The sequence below is a fragment of the Trachymyrmex cornetzi genome, unplaced genomic scaffold, assembly GCF_001594075.2.
Source record: "Trachymyrmex cornetzi isolate Tcor2-1 unplaced genomic scaffold, Tcor1.1 scaffold223, whole genome shotgun sequence".
NCBI lineage: Eukaryota > Metazoa > Arthropoda > Insecta > Hymenoptera > Formicidae > Trachymyrmex > Trachymyrmex cornetzi.
In genome coordinates this window covers 2,922,460-2,944,751 of record NW_017296881.1, presented here as the reverse complement: position 1 = coordinate 2,944,751, position 22,292 = coordinate 2,922,460, and the positions used below count along the sequence as shown (strand labels likewise).

The 22,292-nt window shown below is 31.2% G+C and overlaps 4 protein-coding genes across 11 annotated transcripts; 2 read left to right on the top strand and 2 right to left on the bottom strand.

Annotated features, from left to right (window-relative positions):
- The first annotated feature begins 401 nt into the window (after window positions 1-401).
- Window positions 402-1,901, top strand: LOC108760415 (uncharacterized). The gene is made up of 4 exons (XM_018506369.1): window positions 402-775; window positions 921-1,103; window positions 1,181-1,374; window positions 1,726-1,901. The coding sequence occupies exons 1-4, from the start codon at window positions 563-565 to the stop codon at window positions 1,847-1,849; spliced, it is 714 nt and encodes a 237-aa protein (XP_018361871.1). The 5' UTR covers window positions 402-562; the 3' UTR covers window positions 1,850-1,901.
- Window positions 1,902-2,834: 933 nt separating this feature from the next.
- LOC108760413 (myosin heavy chain, skeletal muscle) lies at window positions 2,835-13,610 on the top strand. 2 transcript variants are annotated; one of them, XM_018506366.1, is made up of 35 exons: window positions 2,835-3,033; window positions 3,183-3,323; window positions 4,324-4,371; window positions 4,885-5,004; window positions 5,127-5,273; window positions 5,525-5,662; window positions 5,741-5,836; window positions 5,978-6,109; window positions 6,190-6,300; window positions 6,396-6,491; window positions 6,559-6,699; window positions 7,082-7,114; window positions 7,201-7,284; window positions 7,408-7,500; window positions 7,581-7,739; window positions 7,809-7,901; window positions 7,978-8,037; window positions 8,287-8,376; window positions 8,452-8,598; window positions 8,783-8,878; window positions 9,150-9,212; window positions 9,293-9,388; window positions 9,915-9,998; window positions 10,091-10,234; window positions 10,452-10,499; window positions 10,570-10,723; window positions 10,804-11,024; window positions 11,148-11,393; window positions 11,479-11,559; window positions 11,636-11,773; window positions 11,854-12,042; window positions 12,118-12,264; window positions 12,411-12,658; window positions 12,765-12,954; window positions 13,026-13,610. In XM_018506366.1, exons 1-35 carry the CDS (start codon window positions 2,923-2,925, stop codon window positions 13,230-13,232), a joined length of 4,392 nt encoding a protein of 1,463 aa, XP_018361868.1. In that variant the 5' UTR covers window positions 2,835-2,922; the 3' UTR covers window positions 13,233-13,610. The 2 variants fall into 2 exon arrangements, with proteins under 2 accessions (XP_018361868.1, XP_018361869.1); XM_018506367.1 differs by lacking the exons at window positions 9,150-9,212; window positions 9,293-9,388; window positions 9,915-9,998; window positions 10,091-10,234 and adding an exon at window positions 5,383-5,433.
- Window positions 13,611-13,713: 103 nt separating this feature from the next.
- Window positions 13,714-14,881, bottom strand: LOC108760414 (uncharacterized). Its single transcript, XM_018506368.1, has 3 exons — window positions 14,438-14,881; window positions 14,272-14,359; window positions 13,714-13,839 (listed from the first exon to the last, which is right to left on the bottom strand). The coding sequence occupies exons 1-3, from the start codon at window positions 14,604-14,606 to the stop codon at window positions 13,794-13,796; spliced, it is 303 nt and encodes a 100-aa protein (XP_018361870.1). The 5' UTR covers window positions 14,607-14,881; the 3' UTR covers window positions 13,714-13,793.
- Window positions 14,882-15,319: 438 nt separating this feature from the next.
- Window positions 15,320-22,207, bottom strand: Rab5 (RAS oncogene family member Rab5). 7 transcript variants are annotated; one of them, XM_018506420.1, is made up of 6 exons: window positions 21,926-22,207; window positions 18,736-18,904; window positions 18,491-18,642; window positions 18,162-18,378; window positions 17,693-17,817; window positions 15,320-15,600 (listed from the first exon to the last, which is right to left on the bottom strand). In XM_018506420.1, exons 1-5 carry the CDS (start codon window positions 21,944-21,946, stop codon window positions 17,705-17,707), a joined length of 672 nt encoding a protein of 223 aa, XP_018361922.1. In that variant the 5' UTR covers window positions 21,947-22,207; the 3' UTR covers window positions 15,320-15,600; window positions 17,693-17,704. The 7 variants fall into 7 exon arrangements, with proteins under 7 accessions (XP_018361922.1, XP_018361924.1, XP_018361925.1 ...); XM_018506422.1 differs by having other exon boundaries at window positions 21,264-22,206; XM_018506423.1 differs by having other exon boundaries at window positions 21,268-22,206.
- Between the last annotated feature and the right edge of the window lie 85 nt (window positions 22,208-22,292).

Below are 22,292 nucleotides of genomic sequence, written 5' to 3'. Positions count from 1 at the left end.
TTCGTTATCTCTAATCTATGATCATTTTATTTTTATTTATTATTTATACCATATGGTATTTTTCTGTTCTTTTTAAAGTATATAAATTCATGGGAAAATCGATTATGGTGGAATGTATGTACCTTGAAATGAGGTGAAAATTATAAAAGTGAGCAAATTCACTTGAATATTAATTTCATTATCCAATGAATTTGTTTACCTTTGTAATTTTGATTTTGTTTCAAGACGCACAATCGACTTTATGATGTAAGAAAAAGGCGTTCTCAACTTCTCATATGGATGCACATGCGGCCACCAATCAGAAACTATTTATTATGAATGTACTTCGCTCTGTTACCAGCTGTTTTCACTAGAGTTCCATTATCACGGACCTCTAGTAAACACCTCAGGGTAAACATCGGAGCACCACTCTCGTTACGCCTGTCATTCATGGAAGACGTCGCGATCGCTAAAATGGCGAGATAGTGTGTTGACATTGACTCGAGTTCTCGTCGAACCCAGGTGTAGGGAGATCTTAAATCCGCAGTCAGTGATCGCTCGGGAATTGTGCTCACGGAAAACAATGCACTCGGTCAGCTCCAGTTTGCCAAGTTCTACGGACGTGAGTGACGTCCCGACATTGGTTAAGCGAGATCCGGACTGTAGAACAGCCGATGTTGGCGAGTCGTATGGCGAGACTGAGAGTCTACGTATCCTCGATGAGTTCCGCAAGTTGTACGAGACCCGCATCGAAAAGATCGATCGGGAATCTATCGGCGATTCCGACCGAGTTTCTGTAAGCAGTAGCTTTGTTATCAGTTTGCATTTATTGCCAATTCAGTTTGTACTTTTTATGTACACTCTTTAAGTTCTTTTGATTGCTGCTTAGTAATTATTTTTTTATTCGTGTTTGAAACACAAATCCAAAAATTCCTTTGCAGATGAAGTTACAAGTGATGAGCGACTGGATCAAAGATTTAGGGGAGCAAAATGCGATGTTAGTGCATACAGTGGAAGATTTGGAGCAGGCTGCGTGTAGTAGAGTTAAGTTACTAGAGGAGAAACTAAAACAATCGTCGCAGATGGTCGTGGATAATTTAACAAGATCTGATCATTCGGAAAAGGCAAAAGAGATTATCTAATTTTGTTTAGTAATCTATCACTCATCGTGAAATCAAGACGTATCGTCTTTATGTTATAGGCTTTAAATACTCTTTCAAATCGCATCAGTCAGCTAGAAAAGGACGAGGAGTATTTACAACAAAAAATAGAGTATCTACAAAGTGACATTAGGGGATTATTGGAGGTGATTCGTCGTGCACATCAGCAAAATGTTTGGAGCCTTGATGGTATCAAGTTCTTTGAGATTCAACCTGAGGATATTCCAGTTCCAGAGTAAGTTAATCATGTTATCAATTAATCCTCTGTGGTCCAGCCGGAGATTTGAAAATCCAGGCGAACTTTAAATTTTGAATTATTCTGCTTCAAATTTGAACACATACAAAAAAATTTAGGATTATATTGTAAAATTGTATTCTTGAATATTGAAAGGGTGTATTACAATTTTTTTTTAGATTTTTAGAATCCAAAAACTCTTTAAAAATATAATAAGGTACTAGTGATCTTGTTAGATTAGGAAAGTAGTGAAAAAAAACATTGGATCATGTGGAGAGTTAACATATGATATTTTGCATTATATCTTGCATTGTAAAGGATTTAATGACAAAATTTTTTTTACTGTTTCAGCTGTATCTGCAATCAGGTAAATATGTGTGTAAATGTAAATGCAGCCAGAAAGCTCCGATTTGTTTTAGATATAGAGCATGACAAATTTCAGAGATCAAGTTGTCTATTAAGCAAAAGCATGTAATACTGTACCATGTATTCACAATACAAGCCGAAAAGTTCTTCTTAGCTCCCTACACCTTTATTAAATTAAATTATTATTATATACACATACACATATATACATATATTTGTGTTGAATAAATTGTCAGTAGCCCCATTTGCTGAAGTATTATATTTTCGAGAAATCTTAATTATTATTATTTTAGTATTACATTTAATTATACATATTTTTAAATTAGGGGCCGACAGATACTGATCATATAAAATCCTTGAATCTGCAAATATTTAAGCGTTCGCTCAATGACTGTTAGGAGCGTGAATTGCCGTATTTACTTGCTTATAGTGTATATAATTCTGTATATATACTTAAGCGTTCGCGCAATGACTGTTAGGAGCGTGAACTGCGGTATTTACTTATAGTGTATATAATTCTGTATATATATATATATATATATATCTTATATATTTGTATATTTTTTATTTTTGTTATTAAGTTTTTATATTCGTATTTATATCTTTTTTTGACATATATATAAACACATTTCCAGATCTCAGTTGGAACTGGAAGGAAAAATAGCAGATCTTACAACAGAATTATCAATAAAGGACGATACTATAAAAAAATATGTTTCTAGACTTCAGTGTTTTTGTGAAAAACTTAAGGAACATGCTAAACAAACGAATCAAGTTATTAGTTATCCACTAGCTTTTGATCAAGATTGCAATGTAAGTGCGTTTTTCATAATTATGCAGATAGAAATTTATTTTAATGAGTTTTTGGATTAATTTTTGAGTACTGATTCCTGTAGAATTAATTTAGAGGCAATCATGTTGTAGCATAAAAATTATAAAAAAAGAACTACTCTGATATAATAATTGCTTTTGTTGTTACCTGTTCGCTAAGTTTTACATTTTATAAGCAAGATATAAAATGTAACTTGTGCGTGTTCCAATATTAAAGATTGAAAGAGTTTTAAAATCTATGTTGCTGTTCAGATTATCTTAACACCTGACATTCTGGAAAGTGTACTAGATGCAAAAGATAGGGAAAACAAGAATTTACATCGACAACTCCAAGATGTTGAATCTAAACTTATGGTATATACTTACGAAAACAATGTTGATTCAATTAATTTACAATTACAACTGGAAGAAAAATGTAAGAAAGTTCAACAACTGGAGGACAAAGTGGCTCGCCTCGAAAAAGTTAGTTTATTATATTTAATTTTATTATGTTATATTTTTATTATATTTTTGTTATATATATACATCTAATTATTTTAATTCTCTTTTAAATTATATATATATGTATGTATATACATGCTGTTATTTTTATAGATATATTTTGGTTTTAGGAAGCTGCAGAAACAAAAGATACACTGACGGCGGAAATCGTGGCATTGGAAAAACAAAATTATCATGCCAATATAGGTAATCTTTTAAAAGACGACTTGATTAAAGAAATGCGTAAAGGATTGAAGCAAACAACTTTAGAGGTATGACGGATATTTGTAAAATTTTCAGTGTAAATCTATAATTTTCTACATTTGTAGAAGACTTTACCCATCTCCCGACCTTGCAAGTATAATTCTAATAATCGTATCGCTGCTATTACTAAGATAAAATCATCCCATGAGTCTCCTGAGCAATTTCCAGTATCAAGCCTCCTACATACATCCGCACAGCGAAAGAATGATTTTGCATTTTTGCACGCTGATTCTGAGATCTTATTAAACCGTGGCAAACGAAGTTTATCAACGATTAATACAAAGTTACCAAATAGATTGCTTAATCTATACAGCCAATCTCGACCTCGCGTAGATACTCCAACTGGTCGATATAAATATATAAAGAATATTGATAAAAAAATACTACAGACTGTTAGAAAATTGTCACCTCCATGTAAAGATAACAATTTACCAGATTGAATTACAACAAACACTTATATTTATTCTGTCACATGTTCAAGATAATATTAATGATTCATTCTGGAAATAAAATGAAATGAATTTAAATTACTGCATGAAGATATCTTACAAATTTAAATATTTTTTAACAAAAGTTGATAAGTTGACATTCTCTGATAAGAATTTTTAGAAACAAATGTACGAAATAAGGTAAACATAAACTTCTATATTTCGATCATTATTTCCTTTTTATAGTCCGTATGAAATGACATTGATACTAAAATAACTTTGGAAAGATAACACTTTGGAAAGATAACACTTTCAATAAATTGAGATATTTTAAAATAAATAAATTATGCATATTCACGAATTAGTATGCAATTTATCATCACAGTAATATGTTTAAACTAAATCTATTCTATGCAATATCTATGAAAAACAAGATGCATATCAACATGATTGCCTCGTTTATAAGTTAATATAACAGTAAATTCTAACATAAACCGTCATAAAATAATATATGTAATAATTTTGTTTATACATATGTTACAGTTTTAATATATATTTATTTTTTCTAACATGATTTCAGGATACGTCTTCTCGAAAAGTCTGTATTGATATGAATAATTCTCAGGAGGTCAGTCGAATTAAATATAAACGTATATAATATAATGTTATATTTAAACAATAATATTTTGTTTCTTTAGAAATATTTTTCGTTTTCAATAGATACTTCGCATTCTAAAAAGATTTATTTGTACAATATTATATATTATATTTTAACTTTTTGTGGACGAGCAATCCTATTTGTAATTATCTCTTTTTATTTTTTAAACTGTTCATTTAATTTTTATGAAACTTGACCTATGGGGTAATTTGATAATGCTTTATTCGAATCTGAGATCAAAAATAAAAAAATCAAAATAGTTCAATAGAATCAAATAAGGTGGATAAAATGAAAAAAAAAAAAAAAATCTGATTATCGTAAAACTCGATTTTAGAGAATTTTTAATTGCAAGTAACATTTAGTTTCCAGTTTCATTTTACCATTTTTTATCATTTAAAAAAAAATCATTTATATTCATTTATATGGGCATGTTTCTGAAAATTTATATATAATATTATTATGTTATCTCTAATTTATTTTTAGGATGAATTTATATCATTCTTAAGTAGTACAAAAACACATATGCAGAAAGAATGTGAAATCTTATCGGATTTAAAGCTCGAACTTGGGAAATTTGTAAATAAATTGACTACCAAAGATGAGGTAAAAACATTATTTTTTTGTAACAGAGTAAAAGTAAACTTTATTATGGAATATTATTCATTATTGTTTTAAATTTATTTTAGCAAATAATTAAAGTTTTTCCAAAAATATATATTTTCTAGGTAGATGATTGTACTATAGCTAACAATTACATAAATAAAAACAAACTTTGTGCAAGTGACATGTCAGACAAACTGGTCAATTGCATTGAAATTATTACTAAAATATATTTAGAAAGACAAAAGGAAGTTACTGTTTTTGATTGTATGGTATGTATATAGTATAATAAATATCAGTTTTATTTTTTTATTGACTATTTTGTGAAGATAATCACACTATTAGATATATTTTAATTATACACATACTTTCTTTTCCTAGATAAAAAAAGAAGAAAATCGTTGTGCATGTGGTGATTCTAAGAATATTAAAGTAAGATATTTATATTTTGATATTTTTGTGTCTCTCTCTCTCTCTCTCTCTCTCATACATCATTGAATTTAATACGTTTTTCTTTTTCTAGTCAAACGTGAATAATGCACGGCAATTTAAATTAATGGAAGAATTTAGAGTCTGTACTGTGGAAGCTCAAGCAGCAACAGAAGACATTCGCGAGGAGATAAACACCGTTGTTTCAACATTTAATTCACGACACCAGAATGTATGTGTAGATCAATAAATAGGCCGGGATAAGTTTGTGATAAAATTAGGGATTAATGCTAAATTAATACATTTTCAGTATGAAGAATTGAACAAGATAGTTACTAATGTGCAAAGTTACTTGACAAGAACACGAGAAGGATTAATAGAAGCAATCAGCAGACTAGAATTACAAGTAATATTTATACAATAATAGTATATCAAAATATATATAGGTATCATTGAAATATACATTTCTATTTTAAGCTTCAGTATAAATTAATTACAATTTTATTGTTGCAATCTATTATTGAAAAATATCTTTCTTTTTTATCAGGAGGAGGAAAGACTAAGGCACAGTGAAAGAATCGTGAGTGGCAATCTTAAACTGAAAGATATAAAAAATGAAATTAATCATGTTCAATCAGAATTATTTCGTTGCATCAATGGTATGCAGGGGAATACACAGGTTCGAAGTATTTATTAAATAACTATTTTAAATACTTTATCGATTATTTTATAGTACATGAAGTATAAAATAAATTTTAGGGATATAATGAATCCGAATATACAGAAGCATACATCAACAATGATTTACTAACTATGGTAATGGAAGAAGTTGAACAAATATTGACGAATTTGCAATTATTCCAAACTCAGGTTTGTTCGAAAATCAGAAGAAAAGTAGCTTCTGTTCGAACTTAACGATATCAACAATACCAACCTGAATATATTATACAGATATTGTCTTTTAGGGAGGTTGTGTGACGTCAATACTAAAAGGATTAAGAAGTCAGCTGTGTACTATAGATAGCTCTTTAAAGGATTTACAGAAAAAAACCGGTGAAGTGGTAAGTATCTTAAGAAAATACATATATGTGTAAAAATAATATCTCATATTTTCAATTATCTATGCAGCTATTGAACAATGAAATTGCAAAAACGACGTTCTGTGAAAGGGAATGCAGGTTGGCTAAATTCGAAGAAGAAGTCGATTGTGCACATACAAAAATGCAAGATGTGTTGGAAACATTTCTTTCCACAAAAGAGGAAGAAAAGGTTGCTATTTGTAGTTTTTATGTATACTGATTAAAAAGATTTTCTTAATTTTATTAGTGTATTTGGAAGAAGTAAAACTTTCTTACATATAAATCCAAATTTTTAATTATCAACTTATTAATTTAAATTTCTATGTGTTTTAAATAGTTTGTCAAAATGCTTTAAATTTTGTTTATATTTAAAATTAAGTTATTGATGTAGAAATAACAAAAAATAATTTAAATCAGACTCACAAACTTTAAAATAATTATTTTTATGTAGAAATATTTTTATATGTAATAAAAAAACAAATAAGTTTTTTACTCAATCAGTATAAGTATAGATAATATACAAACTATTAAAATAATTAAATAATTAACTTAATATAAATATTATTTTACAGGAGCAATTTTCTCATTATACTTATGATAATCAGGTATTAAAGCAAGTATAATTATTGCATAAATGCTCTTTTATTGTTTAATTCATAGTGTATCTATATCTACATACTATGCTTTATAGGAAGTAAAGGACATAATAAAAACGAAAGAAGATTTACATAAATTAAGAAAGGAATACGATGATCTAAAACTCAATATGATCCAGGTAATTAAATTTATGTTTTGAAACAAACTATATTTAACAAATTAATTATTCGTTATGTGTAACAACTCATGCAAGTTATTTATTGACTAACTTAAACGCAATATTATATGTATACGTTTGTAGCAAACATGTCAAATGAAATATGATGAAAGATTAAATAAATGGAAAAATCGTATGACTGATTTGGAAGACCAAATTCGAATGTTGCAACATGAGGTAAACATCATTCACATTATTAAACACTCATTATTAAAATCTTATTTTCAATTGTGAGTTATACAATTTCTTTGTAACAGGGAAAATGCAAACAAGAAGCAATTAATTTTTTAAAGAATAATATTCAATCTATAGAGAAGGAACTGATTGCTGCACGAACAAAGGCAGAAAATTATAGACAATGTCACAGCAAAGATAATATGGAATTGAAAAAGAAGATAATAGAACTAGAAAATACTGTAAGTATTATTTACCTTTTCGTAAATCTAAAATTATCATTGAGATAGATGCTGACATTATAATTTTAGATCAAAATGCAAAAAGAAGTAGAAAATGATCTTAAGAAAAATTTGAATAATGTAGTGAATATTAAGAAATCTGCGGAAATCTCAAATGCTTTTGTAAGTAATTTTCTAATTATACATATATTTGCAAATTTCTTTTTTCTTTATTAAAATCTCCATTTTTATTACAAAGCATACGGAGTGCGGCACAGAAGCAACACTTTTACGTTGCGATTATCCGTCCAAACATGAGGTGACTACATATTGAAACTGTATATGTACATAAATATTAATGTTTTTTGTTATACATTTATATGGAAAAATTTTATGATAATAATAAGAAATATACATTTGCTTCTGAAGTCTTCTTTATACGATAATAATAATAGTAACAATAATTTGTATATTTACGCATGAATACTAAGCACCAAAACCGCTTCGACTAAAAATGGCATTTCTCTTCTTATTTGTGTTTAATAATATTTGTATTTTTTTATTCCAGAATATATCTCACTTGTTCAAAACTGTGCAAGATGCTGTGCAATCTGCAAAAGTGGTAGTACAAGACTTTGAAAGTGAACTTAAAAAATTGGTTTGTTTTTTTTTCATTATTATTATATTAATATTCTATAATAAGCTACAGAGACTACTATGAATTTATTTACAGATACGTGATGAATCCTCTCTCTCCTCCGTTTCGGCAAAATCTGCTATGACTTTAACTGATTTGTTAGGAAAATATAGAGAAAAATTGGATACTTGCTTTCACGAATTAAGCAAACTTAAAAGTGCTATATATTCTAAAGAAAAACTTGTAAGTTACGTTTATTATTTTATATATATATGTGACAAATTATATAAGTCTGAAAATAGTGTAAAATATATATAAATATTTATATTTTATTTCTGAATAAAATTAGATATTTTCTCATAAATAATTACATATGAATCATTTCATATGAATCAGAATGTAAATTAAAGAACCAAAATTATTTCAGTTAGAAAATATGGAGGAAGTGGTGCGGATACAACGAAATTCATTGACAATGAGCCAAGCAGAAGTAAAAGATCTGCATCAAAAGCTGCAAGAAAAGGTAAATTGATCATTATATATACTGTTTTAAGCAATAAGCAGAAGAGATATTATGATACTATATGAGAATAGTTTTTGATTTAAAAATCATAATATCATTTTTAATTCAAAGTTTTAATTGTTTCGTAATTATTTAATATATCTTTTTCAATATATCTTGTGAATTAAATGACACGTTAATTAAATGCAAACACAGAAATTCTGCCCGTTTATCAAGAATAAAGGTTTAAGGTATGTATGATATTAGAATATTAAAAGAAATCTGTTTACAGATAGATAAACAAAGCCTTACAATCGCGCAACATGAGAGAGAGAAGAATGAATTGTTGAAGCAGGTTTGTCTCTTCTTTTCTGCTTAGTCATCGTGCTTAATTGTAATAAGATTTATTTTTTAACATTGTGCGGTGTATTGCAGAATGAACTTCAAATACAAACTATCGGGCATTTACAAAATGCTGTTGTTGAAGCTAAACGAAATTTGGATCAAATGGCTCATAAAACGATGAGTGATGTGAGTGAGCTGAGGCCAGCGATATCGTCTGCAGCCTTTAATCATAGAAATGTGCATGATGTTTGAATATGAATTATAAATAGTTAAATTGCTATATAGTTTTTTCGCGCTAATATGTATTTATTACAATTGTAAATATTGTCGATATATAAATGCTTATTAAAAATATAATTCACGAATATATGAATTATCACATGTTTCTTCGCCTTTAATTTACATTTATGTTGTGATATTGCGAATGTAAGAAGAATATGAGTGCCATGCATGACGTTTGCTCATTTAATTAAAACATTTAAAGCTTTTGTGATACCATATTTGAATATCCTGTTTACGAAGTGACAAGAGATTGTGGCATGTACAAGCGTAACATGCTGCTTGGATTAACAAGTTGGATGATCAAGTTGTAGCTGTTGCATTTTGCAGTTAACAAAATAATATGAACGACGTTCGTGCGTGAGTGTCCTCTACTTCTAAACTTGAAAAACATGGATTGTACGCGAAAAATGTATTATAAATATCCTTGCAGCTTGGTAAGAAGGATGAAACTATACGTCAACTAATGATGCGCATCGATGAAACGCAAGATCAATATAACGAATGTTTCACAGAGGTAAACCAAAATTATTTGTATTAACTAGAAATTATTTCTTGATTAATATATTTTTTCTAAGTATTGTTAATTTATATTTTTTATCTCTAAAGGCAACTAATCAAGACATACTGCTGGACTTACAACGAGATGCTATTGAAAGTCTGCATAAAAGGATTCGTTGTGTGGAGTATAATAAACGTTTAATCGCTATTACGTTACATGCAATATATTATTCAATTTTAAGCGAAATACAGGTATATATATATATATACAGCTATATACGCTTTATTTTTGAATAATCTATATTTTTATGATAATCGGAACAATAAGAGATCTTGTGTATTTTCAATAAAGAAATGTGCATGTTGAATAAGTGTTGTTTTCTTCGAAAGTAGTTGTTAACGAATGATTTTTAAAATTATGGTATGACACGGATCTTTTATGAAAGTAACGTTATCTGAATCTTTTCAGGAGCAAATACGCGATCATGTAAAGAATTTCCGAGAACTGAAAGGGAAGGTAAATTATTAGAAATATTTCTACAATATTTTTGCTTTTTGTACATATATATAAACGTATTTTGTTACAGATGGATAATTTTATGCAAACTAAGGATTGCTCCAAAAGTAAATGCACAAACAGATCGTGCGCAATATATCTTGAAGACAAAAACTGCGATACTCGAGATTTGGAGTACTCGAATAGCACCACATATGAAATATCACACATGGAAAAACGTTCTGGTAATTTACGTGTATAAGACGAAACCTAAGCTTTTAAAAAAGGATATAAATTTACAAATGCAAATTAATTAAAATTTTAGCTAAAGCAGCAGAAATGAAAAATATCACTCAGATACAAGAATTAAAAGCAGAATTGCAAAAGGTGAAAGATACAGAGCGCGATTTAAGATGCGAAAATCAGCAACTTGAAACCAATCTACAGCATCACGTATCAGAAACTGATAGTCTAATGAAGAAAATAGAGCAAAAGGAAAGTGAATATGAGGAACTTTTGTTGAAATTAGATAATGGGAAAAAAGAGGTGATGACATTTAAAAACTCTATTTCTTTATTTTTAAATTATTCTCTTATCGTTATGAAATCAAAACTTGATAGATATCCATTTTTTAAAAGAAGTGAATTGATTAATTTCAAAAATTTATAGATTAATATGTTAAACGATCGAGTCATGAATAGCGAAGAAATTATTAAAAATCAATCTCACGAAGTTGAAAATCTTAGGAAAAAGTTATTCATGAATGATCAACAAATGGAAAATTTATCCCAACTAAATATATCGGAGCATGAGATGCTGACTGTTCTATGTGATCGAATATATTCTCTGAAAATTTTACTACAAGAGAAATCGGAAAATATGGTAAAATTGCAAGCCGATTATGAATTACTTAAGGTATGTAGATAATTGTGTTGATATCTAGTATAAGTATAATAGAAAACGATTTACATGTATTGAGATATTATCACATCTACTTCAGAATGAAAATTCTATATTAAAGAATCAGAATGACATTATACAAGCTCAAACCAAAGAAGATACTTTACAGTTGAAAGAAAGGGTACTGTACACATAATAGCTTATATTTTTGTTTAAAAAAAGATGAATATTTTACTACTTTTTTAAATCTTATTTAGCTGAAAGAGGCACGGATAAAATTGCGCCAGACGGAAGACAATTGTCATCAAATGGCTGAAGAGTTCAATAAAGTTCAAGAACAATTAATATCTACAACAAAACGAGAAACTGATTTACAAGAATCATTAACGATTATGGTAATCCTTTTTTTATTTGAAATAAATTTTATTAAAAATATGTGTAAAAATTCTTAATAAAAATTGTATTTTTCATTTAGAAAAAAGATCATCGTTCTAAGATTGAAGAAGTAGAAAATGAAGTAGTCCATCTTCGTGATTTAGTGGACAAACTAAGTGAGGAATTGGAAGAGACTAAAAGGACATTAGCATTGAAAGATATCGATCTTTGTCAAGTGCAAGATAAATGCAAGAATTACGCTGATCATTTTGACACTACACGTCAAGATGTAAGCTTATATATTATCTAATAAGTTTCTATTGAAGTAAATGGGCAATATACATCTTTGATTTGATATTTTTAGCTTGAGAGAGAAAAAGAGGAATTAACAAAGGTCGAAAATGTAAATCGTGACTTGATTCAACAATTGCAGGAATACATGAAAGAGAATTACCATCTTGACCGACAGAAAATTTCACTTGAACAAAATAATTCTACATACATAACTGAGGTATGATACTCTTTACGATCTCTTGAACAACGAATATTAATTTGAATATTTTTTACACTATATATCATAATCAGTACACATTAATTTTTCTCGTTCTATAATTATATATATTATTAATTATAATTCCAAGCTATTATGTTCATTAGTTACAAGATATGCGCAAATCTTTGCACGAGTTAAAAGAAGAATGTCACTTAAAGGACCAATCTTTAACAAACATGTCAGCTGATTTAACTGAAACAGCAATGAGTAGATCAAAACTCTGCAAAGAATCTCAATATATAGTTTCATGCATCCGTGACTGTATGGAGCAACAGAAAAAATACAATGAAACTTTGTCGAAAAAATTGAAAAATAAGCAACAATTTATAATGCAGCTTGTATTCGAGAAAAAGTAAGTATATAATATATTTAATAAATCGAAATATGCTTTCTGTAAATATCTAAAATCAAGAGTTCTTTCTTTTCTATATTTAATATTAAATAAAATTTATTTCTAGAGCTTTATTAATTAAAATCCGGAAGATGAAACGAATTAATTTATTAGCGCAAAAACTGAAAAGAACGCATAAGTTAGCTAGCAGAAGTTGTAGAAAAGCGCATATTAACGGTTATATATCACCGTCAATTACGTACCAGACTACGGATACTGATTTAGCTTCAAGCTTGAACTGTACAAATTCACGAAAGGTTGGTGTTAGTTAAAAATAAAAAGGAAATCTCAGCTTTATGATATATAATTTATATTTATGTGCCTTTAGAAATATTCAACGAAACCGATCAAAATTGGGCGACGTACATCAACATGTGGCAATTCATGGTGGTTTCCCAAAATGGAACATTTAATAAATGAGGTTCGAAAAAATAATCGATGGTGGAATAAAAATTTTAAGAATGAAACGGAATCTGACACTTCATTGGAAGACAATCGTGATTACGGTTATCAATCCTCTTCTACAAACAAATGAAGAAGATTCATAGGGGATTCATTTTAATAAAGACTGAAGAAAAGGTGTGAGATAAAAATTTGAAGTATGAATACGAAACGCAGAAATTTATATCGCGACTTACGTTAGTTTGTGTTGCGTCTTTTTTTATGTAAACATAATTTTCTACATATATATCAAATGTATAATCAAATGTATCCTTTTTTAAAAATAAACAGACGTTTCTTGTGTAACGTGTGCGATCATATCAATGTTCATTCATTTTTGTCAAAATCGGATAATGATACAGTAACGAGTCATACAAACGAGATGCAATAATATAATATTTTCCAAAAATATTTTACGAAAAAATTCAAGTATTATTCCAGCCTGATCTGACGTAAATATTTCTGCGCATTTTCGTGGATCCTGGAATATTTTAATATAAAAGACAAATATATTCGATAAAAATTAATGTTAGTAAAATGCTCGATTAACATAATTACCATAACAATAAATTTAAGAACGCGCTCGAAAAAATATTTATATGTTTCCTCAGCTGTATTCTAATAGTTTACAAGATACAAATTGTGAGTTAAAGCATTAACTCATAACTGTCGCAATTTGTTCGTCAGTAAATAGATTCTTCCTAAAATATGAAAAGTGATCAAATATAAGTAGAATGCTTATATAAGTCTCCTCGATTATTGGTGAATGGTGCGGAAATAATATATTTGTAAGGTGACAAGATATAATTCGCAATCAATTAAAATGTATTTACTAACGAAGTTAACTGCAAATGTTTCTGTATGAGTCCTCTTCAGTACAGAAGATAAGTACATACACTCAATTTGTATATTCTAATTGCTTAAGAGAGAGAATCATAAATATATTATTTAAATCTTGGAAGCTCATGTAGGTATTTTATTTTATTTATATTTGATTTATTCTTGGAACCACAAAACTACTTTTATTTCTTTTTTAAATGAAAAGTAATATTGGCTTTTTAATCTAAATATGAATTACCATATAAGTCATGTAAGAAAAAAATAGATTCTCTAATATATGTTGAAAATTTTACTTGAAAAATCTAAAAATTTGCCATAGAAATTTTACAAGTATCTCTTTGTTTTCCTCTTTGTACAGTATATCAGCTAAAAATTTTTTTTCTAAAAATTATTTATATTTTATTTTATATTATTGGCAATTCTAATAATTTAATAAGTAATTAGAGTTCAAATTTTTACCGAGAAATAGCAAAATTGATTTTTGATCTTTCTGCTTTCTCATATAAGTTACATCTTCAGGCGTTATCAATTTAAAAGATAAATTGCACGGACTATCCAACGGTACACTGTCAAGTTTCCAAGGTCCGCATATATCGTCATAATTTATATTACTTTCCAACTCAGACATAGAATGTATTTTCCTGGATACAATTTTCTGAACTTCTTGTATTTTATGTATATTATCGCATTCGTTTTATCAGACTCACTTTTACACAAACGTCATTCATTTCTATACCATATATTCCAATATTTGATAACGATTCTAAATATGTTGGTAACATATCTATTGAACACAGAAGCATATTAATGTTGTATAATGCCGAGTGAATATATAAATAAATCCATATTAACAAAAGATCTAATATCTTAAAAAGAAGCAATTGTCTAATTTTCTGTATATAAATCTATGTTTTCTACAAAGTTCCGGTCAAATAAATGGGCAATTATCAAGAGCCGTCGTAATATTCACAAGTTTATTTTTTTTTGCCGTGTAATCATTTATAATTCATTATGAGTTGTCAATAAAATTAATATACAATATATTTTAGAGCAAGAAATTGTTATACGTGTTACAAACTAAGAAAGGAAATACATAGTAATAGCAGCAGGAATAGCCTCTCCTATCTTACAAGATCTCCGCGTGCCAAAAATTCATTAGATGTTGCATATTTTAAATGTACTGTTACTTTATCGGTATTTACGGTAATATTAACGGTGTATTATATTTTTATTAATTATCATCATTAATATTATTATTTATTATCATTAGCATTTATATACTTATTACATATATAAATCATATTTATCTATATGATTTATAATATATAATGTGTATTTATATATATTTATATATTTATAACGAACACCGCCCATTACACTACTAGAATTACAAATGGGATCCTTTTTTTACCACCTCTTAATAGATCTGATACTCAAAATAGATGATATATCGTCGATTACATTAAGACGCAGACTCTTAGTCAATCACTCAAGCAAAATGTTTGCGAATGTCCCACACAGTTCACTTCCCACTCTATTTTTCCCCTGTTGTGTGTGTCTTCTTCTCAAATTCATCGTAGCACACTCGTAGTGCACTTATCTTTGTAGATTATAGTACATATCTGTAATCAGAAATAGATAGCGCGTCTACTGCAATATTATTCTAAATACGTATGAATGCAAATTTAATTAATATAAATGGAAACAACATCGAGTAATTTAGCTTAATTAAAAGTTTTACAGGTCAACGATACAAAATTGTGTTGATAATGTTGTGTTGAAGTGTAAACACACACACTTTCTCGGATATAATTAACAATTTACTTGCAACTTACCTAATTTAATCAAGAATGTCTGAGAAATAAATAATTTCCTCCGTAGAAATAAAACGGTAATAAATAATTGTTTAAGTAGCATGTGTATCATTGTTATAATTATTTTTGAAGTGTAATACAAAATGTACAGCTTACGAACGTATGCAATGATCGTCTTTTTCGTTACATATAAATGATAAGGAGAATGAGTCACAATGTACAATTCCATAATGTACTGTATTACAATTGTTGAATATCTACAATGCACAAGACTGTAACTACTGTAAAACACTTTATTTACCTGGTGAATATTAAAAACTTCTCTATACAGGAATAATAGAACCTACCTGTGGTTTTTAACAGAATATATCTAGATAGTTTTATATCATAGCGAAAATAAGAATAAATATATAATTAGGATATAACAATATTAGAGATTGAAGAGAAGGATTGCACCCTGAGAATTTTCTTTTTTGTAACAATTTTAAACAGCTTTACCTATTATTATTACAAAATAATATTTCAGATATACAATCCAATGATGCGAATCATTGCACAGGAAATGGGAGCATTATCGTAAATTACAAGAAACATTTCCACAAGCTTGCACAATGAATATCATGCACATGTATTCTTGTAGCACCTTTATCAGTCAGAAATTAGTATCCTCCGAAAAGAAAGGAAACTTTTACAAATTTATAATATCTATAAACATATAGAGTGTCATATAAACACTACAATGTGCCTAAAAGGGATATCTAGTGCCTTATATTAAACAACTTCTCTTTTTCACGAAATTTTGAATAATACACTTAAATTAATCACGGATGAACAGATATACGAGAATAACAGATAAAACGAAAAAACTCTAATAAAAAAGTATTATGCTTTTAGATGTATCTCATAGATTACAATTTTTCATGCGCAAATAATGAAAAACTCTGACTTTAATAAAGCTGTCACAGTAATGTAAATGCTATTTAAATCTAGTAGAAATATATTGAGAAAAATCTTAAAGATTTGCTTTAATAGCGACATATCAATGTAATAATTGTATGAATAAAATAAAAGATTTTAGCTAAAGAATTAATTTAAGCATATATCCAACATTATTATATTGGATATTTATATCAAAGTGTGCATGTTTTGAACAAATATACTGCTAAAAGAAAAATTTCTGAGAAATATATGTAAATACATTATTAACATGGAAACATAAAATTTAGAATTGTTTTCTTCACACACACATACAAACATTTGTGTGTTAACTACCTTTTAATTACAAGAAATTGTCAATGTTTAGCTAAATATTATACAGCAATATTACAATTACATTTATATCCTGCATGTTATAAATTTGATGGTCATATATATTGAACTTTCAATCCGCGCTCTCTTTACCCCTTTGTCTATTTCCAGCCTACCTTCATATATCTACTGTTACAGTAAATATAAAGGAGACAAAAGTCGAGACGAATTATACACTATAAAAAATATCATAAACATAACAAGAAATATAATATACTCTATAAAATTACATGACTACTCAGATACCCCATTATGACATACTAATACAAAAATCTGCTAAAAGCATTTTAAAGTGCAATGTCTACTTCTATGCAATATCAAATTGATATATTCCCGTTTCCCCATTCTTCTTTTGATCGCGCTTTCGTTTCATTATATATTCTAATATTATAAAAATATGTGAACATGTTATTACACTGAACATTTGATTTGTAACATATTCATTAGGCATATATCAAATATTTGCTGGTTTTTCATCAATGGAATAATGTCTCTTATCAATTCAATCAATTTTAAAGATAGTATGTATATATATATATATATATATATATAATGTAAAAATATAGATACGAATATATTGTGAGACACATACGGATTTAGATAATCACTTGCAGCAATTGCCGGTTGCTGCCTTTTGCCCATCTGACTCGACTAGTCGACGGCCTTGACCACTCGTACTTGCGCTTCCTGATTGTTCGTTTTTAGGAAGCTTTTTAGCTGTAAAAAGAAATATCTTGTAGCAAAACTGTGTCAACGTGTTTTATAATCATAAGCATTTTACGAAACTGTTTTTTTTTTGCTGTTCAATGTAATGTGGTACCAACAGACGTAGAATTGGAGCTACCACGTATTTTGAATAGCGATAACGCGTAACATGAGATAGAATCACATTTCTACGATAACGTACATATTATCAAATAAAACAAGAAATTTATATATGTAATATTTACGTAATTTGAAAACACTAATATTACTTTTGTAGTATAATTTTTATGCAATTATCTGCGGATAATGTGCAATTAAATTTTAACAGGAAAGAAATAAAAATATACACAGCTCACCAATTGCAAGGAATATGTCGTTAACATTCATTGCCGTCTTAGCAGATGTTTCCATGAAAAGAAGGCCATTTTCATCCGCATATGTTTGAGCTTCATCGTACTCGACGACTCTCTTATTTGCCAAATCTGCCTTGTTTCCAGCTAATGCTATTACTATGCTCGGACTGGCTTGGCGCTGCAATTCTTTTACCCATGTTTGGGCACGTGAGAATGTATCCTAGTAAAATAATAAATATCAATTAGTGTTCTATCATCCCTTCTCGTTGATTTAACTTTGTTATAAACATTCTACTCCTTCAAACTCACACAAATTCTTACGGATTACTTACCTGATTTGTTATGTCATACACAACAATGGCTGCCTGTGCACCACGATAATACATTGGTGCAAGACTATGATAACGTTCTTGCCCCGCGGTGTCCCAGATTTCAAATTTTACAGTTGTGTCATCCAAACATACGGTTTGTGTTAGAAATGCAGCTGGAAATAATTATATTCGCGGTAGTGGCAATACAACCAATGTAAAAAAAAAATATGTGGCACTAAAGAGCAATTGCACATAAATGTTCTTACCGCCAATTGTACTCTCCTGGTACTCGTGGAACTGTCCTTTGACAAACCTTAAAACAAGACTTGATTTTCCGACTGCTGATTCACCGAGTAAAACTAGTTTAAACTGACAAATTTTTCCTTGTGTCGATCCATTCGGCCTCTGGGCCGTACCCCGAGTCGCCATGATCACCTAGAAAGAAAATTTCTCAATTTTAACTGATTTCGCAATTTCATGAACTGTTAACGATATTGCTAGTTATATTATTAACCAGGAAATATATTTATGGGATATTTGAGAAGTATTCTTCTGTTTCACAATAAGTGTTGCATGTTTGGTGACATCTTCTTTCAGCTTACTTTCAATTACATTTAAATGTTACGAAAAAGAGAATATAAGTAGAATGAAAAAATTGAAGTGTATTGAAAGATTAGTATATTATTCTAATAACAATACTGTTTCTTATTAGAAGTTTTTTAGAAGATTATTTAATGAAAAACTGTATTCTATAACAAAATACTTTAATAAAATTAAGATTTTTTTATGTATATAATGCAATATAAACATTAACATTACAATGATATTAAAGATTTAATATAATTACTGAAATCAAAATAAAGATATATCCAATATTTAGGTACACATTGAAAAACTTTATATACTTAATCTTTTTATATACAGAAGTGACATTGTAAGATTTAATAAATTTCAGTTGTCATTGCATACAAAAAGTTCGATTCAACAGAAAAACGCATCTATTTATACTGAAGCTTTATACCTGACAGATAAGACTTTGTTTCAGGCATATGGGAATTAACTACAATATTTTTAAATTATCTGTGGCCTATATATCTAGCAAAATCCAAAAAGCAAATATAACAAGAGACACAAAATAGGATTTAAACGCACAACCGAAAGTGATAATCAATTAAGAATCGCAAAAACAAAAACGTGTGCGAGAGACAGAGGATCATTTTAAGAAGAGATATTTGCAATGAAATACGAATATACCAGAGTGATAAGATAAGAAAGTCCAGAAAAACAACGATTGCGGGGTAAAAACGGTATTGAAATAAACGAATTCAACATTCCAAGAATTAAGTTCAAGACGACGGATGAGCGACGACACCGGCATGGGGGATCTCATGGTAGAAACAAATAGAATGAATTACTGACGAAGTCGGACGCGACTGTTTCTCTCTACTGTAGTTAATTAAATAGAATAGACGGATTACTTACGCGTGCACGGTGTGGGATGGAAAACAGGCGGGGGCTCTCATTAACCCATTAGGATCCGGCACTGTTAATTATATTATCCAATTAGTATGAACCTTAACGTCATCGAATACGTCCTCCGGCATTATTTTTCTTTCCTCTCCTTCCTTCCGCGAGGCGGGAGAGGCTGAGAACGAAATACTTTGGAACGGTCAAGGCGAGATAAGGGGAAGGGGCTCGAGGAGGAAGGAGCGATGCACCCACAAAGACTCCCGACTTTTACTCGGCGCGATCACGAGATCCAAGTCTCCAAATACATGCAAACGCTACGTGAAAAAGGATCCGTCGACGAGGAGCTCCGCTCGCGTGATCTATGTACCGTCTCGTGCGAGCCGCCTGCCTGTCCGTCTCACCGCCGTGGCATCCGTCGTCGAAAGGAAAAGCCACTGGAATGTGATCATGTACGTCACCGCGACACTTCCGTAACCTTGGGCACTCAGGGTGTTATCGAAAAATTACGAGAAACCGTTAAAACGATGCATCGACGCAGCACGAAGGAGGAATAGAGAGAAACAGAGAACAGCCATGTCGCGTATATACTTGTTGTGTATGCGTGTACATGTTGTGTGCGTGTATGTGCGTGTATGTGTGTGTGTGTGTGTGTGTGTGTATGTATGCGCGCGCAAGCGCGTCATGTGCGTGTGTGTGCAAATAAGAGGGAGATGGACTATGCGAGATAGCGGAAAAAGAACGCGAGGAGAAAAGAGAGCGCGGATGAGGGAGCGAGCGAGAAGGAAGGAAGGAACGGAGAGAGACAAATAAAGGGAACGGGAACGAATGCGCCACGATTGTCACTGCCCTGAGGTAACTTGTCACCGCCCGTCGAAACGTCAGCAACATTTGAAAGATCGGATGTTCTCTCCTCCCAGGGGGGAGAAACTGGAGCTTTGGTGTTTCACCCTGGTCTCGAGGAGGCAGTGAATGTGAGAGAGAGAGAGAGAGAGAGAGAGAGAGAGAGAGAGAGAGAAAGAGAGAAAGAGAGAGAACGATCGGGTGACAGAACGACACACACGTTCGCCGTCTCCTCGCCTCCCTCGTCCAGTGTGCATCCTCCAGTATAAACATTCTCCAGAATATAAACATCCTCTCCAATATAAACATTCTTCTCTCCTGTCGTCAGCCGTTCTTCAAAGGGGGTTGGATAATTTTAGGATTCGCTTACTCGCTCGCTTTGCACACTAATAAACGCGGCGCTCGCCGCTCTTCCTCACGCAGAATGACTGACACCTGCCAAGAGTGAAAATTCGAAGTTCTCAAGAAAGTTTATGTTTTTAACCTGCTTTGCGTTGTCGAGGGGCACGCCGTTAGATAGGTACGCCGCACTGGGCTAGCTTCTTCTCGGGGGAGGGGCGACAACGGTAACCAATGCTGCGATGATGATGGTTCAACGTCGACTCGCTGCCGGAGCGTCAGGCTAGATCCGCTAGATCAGCACTCACCACTGATAGATCGGCTCGTCGATCGTGCATAGATCGCGCAATTTATGTAGAACGTGCACATTTATGACAGCTCCCGGATGGCACGCGAAACTTCTCTGGAGCTCGCTCCTCTCCTTCGTCCCACCGGATCACCGACTCTTCGGAATCCTCTCTCGCTCTCCCCCGCTACACTCGCTCGCTCGCTCGCTCGCTCGCTCTCGTTCGTTCGCACTTGATATCGCCGTGCACGACGTTCCGTTTTTTTTTCTCCCCGTGGAAGGTGCGTGTCGCCGCCCGGCCGCGTAACACTCGCACGACTCGCACCCCGCGATCGCGGCTCGTTTCTCTTCTCCTCCGTAACCTACATCGACGGGCACCGACGACGGATACGTCGACGAGTAGTCTCGGAACTTTGACACTCCGATAGGAGAGGGAGAGACAGAGGAAGAAGCAAATGAGAGAGGGACTGACAAGGAACGAGAGAGGAGGAGAGAGAAAGAGAGAGAGAAAACGAAATTACCGACACCGCACCGCGATGCATACGGTGCTGCGTCACTTTTCGCCCGTTCGTTCCGCTTCGGATTTCTCCGAGGGTCGCGCGTGATCGCGCGAACGCAAAATGGATTCACCCACCGGATCGTCACGTCGAAGTTCACGGCGAACGAAACGCGTGGTCTTAAGCGCGGATACGCCTCTCTCGTGCGGCTCCCACCCGACTCGGTTTTGTCTCTCCGCCGATTCCACCGATAACGTCCACGTACCGACCAGTACCGACCACTGCGAACAAGCACGGACAAGTGGGATATTAGCCAGGGCGAACACCGAACAGCATTTCCATGTGCTGTCGTCGCGACGCCATCTCGCGTCGAGATTTCGCACTTGGCCAC

Coding starts and splice junctions, on each gene's coding strand:
- LOC108760415 (XM_018506369.1), top strand. CDS start 563: ATGCACTCGGTCAGCTCCAGTTTGCCAAGTTCTACGGACGTGAGTGAC. Junction 776..920: donor GCGATTCCGACCGAGTTTCT/GTAAGCAGTAGC, acceptor ATTCCTTTGCAG/ATGAAGTTACAAGTGATGAG. Junction 1,104..1,180: donor GATCTGATCATTCGGAAAAG/GCAAAAGAGATT, acceptor TTTATGTTATAG/GCTTTAAATACTCTTTCAAA.
- LOC108760413 (XM_018506366.1), top strand. CDS start 2,923: ATGGTATATACTTACGAAAACAATGTTGATTCAATTAATTTACAATTA. Junction 5,663..5,740: donor TTAATTCACGACACCAGAAT/GTATGTGTAGAT, acceptor ATACATTTTCAG/TATGAAGAATTGAACAAGAT. Junction 11,774..11,853: donor AAGAATCATTAACGATTATG/GTAATCCTTTTT, acceptor TTTTTCATTTAG/AAAAAAGATCATCGTTCTAA.
- LOC108760414 (XM_018506368.1), bottom strand. CDS start 14,606: ATGTCTGAGTTGGAAAGTAATATAAATTATGACGATATATGCGGACCT. Junction 14,360..14,437: donor ATCAATTTTGCTATTTCTCG/GTAAAAATTTGA, acceptor AATAATTTTTAG/AAAAAAAATTTTTAGCTGAT. Junction 13,840..14,271: donor CAAATTTTTAGATTTTTCAA/GTAAAATTTTCA, acceptor TTCATATTTTAG/GAAGAATCTATTTACTGACG.
- Rab5 (XM_018506418.1), bottom strand. CDS start 20,388: ATGATCACATTCCAGTGGCTTTTCCTTTCGACGACGGATGCCACGGCG. Junction 18,643..18,735: donor CCAGGAGAGTACAATTGGCG/GTAAGAACATTT, acceptor AATTATTTCCAG/CTGCATTTCTAACACAAACC. Junction 18,379..18,490: donor TGTATGACATAACAAATCAG/GTAAGTAATCCG, acceptor TTATTTTACTAG/GATACATTCTCACGTGCCCA.